We start from the raw sequence: 5,049 nt of genomic DNA, 5'->3' as shown, positions 1-5,049 counted from the left end.
AAACAGAAAAAATCTATCCCACTTAGCTAGGTTAAAAGAGTACTCAAAAGATTTGTAGAGGTGGAAGTAGTTGAAGAATGAGGAAGAGGGAGGAAAAGGGATTGATGTTGATTGAGGTAATATTACAGGGAGATTGACAAAAAGGATGCAGTAATAAAGGAAGAGGGGACTTTCTACAGCATCTACTAGAATCATAACAAAAAGATGTTAATATGTCTACTTTTCATTCTTTAAACCTTAAATCTAAAATTCATTTCATATGCAGATCTATCATTTATAACATAAACCTCCACATTTAAAGTATACAACAGGGAAAATAAAACAATAAAAACATAATCATTTGTTCAGTTATATTTAATGAATAAAAGAAAAGAAATGACTCATACTATACAATATCTCACACTGCATGAAATCCACCCAAAAGTATTTTTACAGGTAACATTATTAGAAACAGGCATTTCACAGTGTGGATTCAGAAAAAAGAGGATAAAAACTATTTTTTTTTTTTACTAATGCCAAGGAACATGAGATGAATGTGCAGTAGGGGTTAGCTTGAAGTAGCGCGCTGTGTTCTGGCCTGTGGTTGTGCCTCCTATCTGCTGCGAAGTATTACCCACAGAGGCCACCTCTGGGACGCTGACAACTCCTTCTCCACGGAGAGTCGAGATGCATTTCCAGATGTCCAGGTAGTTTGCTGGTAAGGAATTGATACAGAGATTGTATTCATTATTGTTATGCCTTTTAAGCTATCACCTAATAATCTTGCATTAATGCTAAAGCCATTCAAAACAAATCAAACTTTTAGTAAAGTCTAGCAAGGATGGGGTACATTAGTATGCGCCACAATGCACCTGGGCAACTATTTGGCTCATGGTGAATAGGTAAAAGAAACTCATGACAAAATTAGTCATTGCCAGGAGTCTGAGATTTATCACCATGTATTAAGGGAGGATGTTGTCTATCATGCCTGGGTTAATGGGTAAAACTATGAATCTGAGGATTGATGCATATACCTATAACTGAACTTTCCCCCCACAAGTTAAAACAATTTCAATTTTAGATTACACCACCAATTTTTAATGAGAATTTCTTTCACTTATTCAAAATATTCAACACAGAACATCAACGACAATAATCACCAGTGTTTTAAAACAGCAAAGGCATGTGTATTTTTACCTAACAAATAATATAATTTTCATATTTGTCTACTTTTACCCAAAAGAAGATTAATTGAAGATTCCCTTTTACCTGAGGCACCTGTCCCATATGAAATGTGGATCATATTGCAGTATGGGTACTTGCAATGAATTGGAGTTCATGATATGGCTTAACTTGGTCAGGGCTCCAGGTGATATGTTATTAACATGCATTATTATTATTATTACTACTCAGAGAATTACCTTCAGCGAAAATGCTCCCAAACCAAGATGCTATTCAAAGGTGCCCTTCTTTTACTTACATTTGTAGCCTCTGACATGTCATCAATAAACATTTTGGAACTATAAAGTTTCAACTATTTTTGCCTTTATGAAAAACTTACATTTTGTAAAATTACTGTTATTCATTCACTGCATTGTATACATAAAACATTAAGTAATATATACTAATCTGCAAATACAAATAATTAAGTTATGTTAAGTAAAGTATATCAAATGACTATGACAAAAAAAAGTCTGATAGTGCATTGTTTTGCAAACAACATATAAAAAGAAGAAAAAGGGTTTCTTGGTTCTCTTGCAACAGTCCATAAAAAAATTAAATATGAGTTAGAGAGAACAATAAATTATTACAGAAATGAACAAATAAAATGGAAAAAGTTATACCTTTCCAAAGACGAACGCATCCATCATCCCCAGAAGAGGCCAAAATGGTGCCTGTCATATTCCAACAAACACGCCACACTGTGCTGCCATGGTCATCGAACTGCCCTGCCTGACGAACCTCGAAAGTGGACAAACTGCTCTGGTTCTGCAGAGCATCTTGTCTGTGGACAGAATTTTGATACTATTAGACATACAAAACAAAACTCACTGCTCCACTCCTCTCTCATGAAAATAAAGATAATGAGAGAGAGAAAGAAGACAACAGGGGGGAAAAAAATAAATTATGCTCAGTTCAGTTACCCTATGGTAAGGGGAGACATGAACCCACAATATCATAACTCAAAATAAATTATGATTATTCACTATTCCATTTCCATTCTCGCTGTAATTCTCATTCTATCTCATTTCTTCTCCTGAGACCTTCACAGCAAAACCCAACCAGCAAGCCAATTCTCACTCACCTGTTGGGCTTGAGGGCAATGATTTTGACATCCTTGGTGGCAATCCCCAGCAGATGATATGACCGCCCAAGGTTGGGGGCAAAGGCTATGTCATGCACAGGCTCTGTCACCGTGACCAGTGTCTCTACTCTCGTCCACTTGCGTGTGTTGGTGGAGAACTCGTAGATGAAGACCTTGCCCCCAGAGGAGGGGTTAGGATCGTCACTACCCACAGCAATGAGGGGAGCATGAAGTCTGGAATAGTGGGATTATGATCTGAATCAATTAGCATATTAAATGGTTCCAAAATGTAATTATAATCTTTACTATTAAAAGCTCAATAGTAAAAGTAATCAACACTATAAGAATCTAATGCACTACTATTTATACAAAAAAATACCTGCAGCTGAATAATAAATTACTAATTATATCCTGCTAGGGTAAGTAAAAAAATAATGATGTCCACAAGCCCAATAAATAAATGGGACAAACACATGCGTGCACACACGCACGTGTACACACGCACGCGTACACATGCACGCGTACACACGCACGCGTACACACACACACACACATATAAATACATATACTTATATATGTATATATATATGTTTATATATATATATAATTAATATATATATAATTATTATATATATATAAAATTTAATATATATACAAAATCTAAAATATATACAGAATTTAATATATATACAAAACTTAATATGTATACAAAATTTAATATATATACAAAATGAATACATAATTTGATATAAAATGAATACATAATTTGATATAAAATGAATACATAATTTGATATAAAATGAATACATAATTTGATATAAAATTAACACATAATTTGATATAAAATTAATATATATATAATATATATAAAATTACTATATATATAATTAATTTAAATATAATGTATATATAAAATCAATATATATATAATTATTTTATATATAATATATAGAAAATTAATATGTATAATATATATATATAATTAATATATATTATATATAAATATATCTATATATCTATATAATATATATAATATATCTATATATCTATATAATATATATATGTAAATAATATATATATATATATGTATATAATATATCTATATATCTATATATTTTATATATATGTATATAATATATATATGTATATAATATATCTAAATATCTATATAATATATATATATATATAATTATATAATATATATATACAAATATAATATATATATATAAATAAAGACAGAGACAACCTGATGGGCAGGATCATCCTGTGGGAGTCGAGCCAAGTGTCCATATAGCCTGAGTTGGCGTTCACGGATTCTGTAAGTAACAGGGCCTGTACCGGTCTCACGGTGCAGCCGTTGGTTGGACACATGGTCCCGCCAACTGTACCCCATGATCTGGCGCAAGGGTCTGTTACAAAAGGCATCAAGACGAGATTTCAGAGCACAAGATAGTGTCCAAGTTTCACTACCATAGAGTAAAACTGGCAGTATCAGGGCCTTGAAAACACGTAACTTGGTCCTTCTGCACAGGTCCCGACATCTCCAAATACTCTTGTTGAGAGATTTCATGACCCCTGCTGCCAGGACAATCCGTCTACTGACTTCTTGGTCCGACAGCCTAGAGTCGTGAACTGCACTACTGAGGTATATAAAGCTCTTTGCAACTTCGATGTTTTCACCGCAAGCACGTACCGACTGGACAGGGTCTCCTAGCAGGCCCCCAAAATCCTGGATCTTGGTCTTGGTCCAGGAGACCTCTAGCCCCAGGGGCTTTGCTTCATTGCTAAATGCATCAAGAGCCGCCACTAGGGTTTCCAGAGATTCAGAGAGCAAGGCAACATCATCAGCAAAGTCAAGGTCTGTAACCTTGATATTGCCCAGAGTTGCTCCACAGTGACTTTGGACAGTAGCTCTACCCAGTATCCAATCCATGCAAGTGTTGAAAAGTGTTGGTGCAAGAACACAGCCTTGCCTCACACCTGAACTAACAGGGAAGAAGCTCGACAGGCCCCCACCACACTTTACAGCACTTTCAGTGCCTGTATACAGGTTTGCTATTAGTCCAATAATCCTTGTTGGAATTCCTCTTAGTCTCAGGATCTCCCAGAGAGATTCGCGATGCACCGTGTCAAACGCCTTCTTGAGATCGATGTAGGCTGCGAGCAGCCCACGTCCAAACTCACGACGGCGCTCTATAATGATTCAAAGCGCCAGGATGTGGTCTATTGTGGACTTACCAGGAGTGATTCCAGATTGCTCCGGCCTTTGGTGCCTCAACAGGTGGTCCCTGATACGTCTCAATAAGATGTGAGCGAGTACCTTGCCTGGTAAACTGAGTAGTGTAATACCTCGGTGATTGCTGCAGTCCCACCGATCCCCTTTCCCCTTCCAGAGAGGGATGACCACACCCCTCAGCAGGTCAGGGGGAAAGGTACCAGTCTGCCAGATGGCAGACAGGACTGCATGCACGCCCATTGCCATAGGTTCTCCACCAGCCTTTAACAATTCGGCTGGGATGCCACAAACACCTGCTGCTTTACCACTCTTCAGCTTGGAGATCGCCCCCCTGATTTCGGTCAGGGAGGGTGGATCCTCGCTGATGGGTGGGTCTGGCAGAGGAGTCTCAACATTACCCGCATCCATGTTAACTGTTGGTGGATCAACCTTATACAACTGCTCAAAATATTCAGCCCAACGCACACGCACCCCATCAGAATCTGAGATTATCTGGCCACTTGCTGAGCGGACTGCAGTCATCTGTGAG

General features: G+C 37.0%; 1 protein-coding gene across 1 annotated transcript in view; it reads right to left on the bottom strand.

Moving 5' to 3' along the window:
- Nucleotides 1-331: 331 nt before the first annotated feature.
- LOC125036005 (nucleoporin SEH1-like) overlaps nt 332-5,049 on the bottom strand; it is a 14,966-nt gene continuing 10,248 nt past the window's right edge. Inside the window, exons 5-7 of the mRNA XM_047628352.1 lie at nt 2,285-2,518; nt 1,824-1,984; nt 332-694 (exon numbers count right to left, since the gene is read on the bottom strand). Coding sequence (XP_047484308.1) covers nt 510-694; nt 1,824-1,984; nt 2,285-2,518 — 580 coding nt within the window. The 3' untranslated portion in view covers nt 332-509. The remainder of the gene's footprint in view (nt 695-1,823; nt 1,985-2,284; nt 2,519-5,049) is intronic.

This window comes from Penaeus chinensis, chromosome 20 (genome assembly GCF_019202785.1).
Source record: "Penaeus chinensis breed Huanghai No. 1 chromosome 20, ASM1920278v2, whole genome shotgun sequence".
Lineage (NCBI taxonomy): Eukaryota > Metazoa > Arthropoda > Malacostraca > Decapoda > Penaeidae > Penaeus > Penaeus chinensis.
Note: the sequence above shows the minus strand (reverse complement) of the source record. Positions and strands in the feature narration are given on the sequence as shown.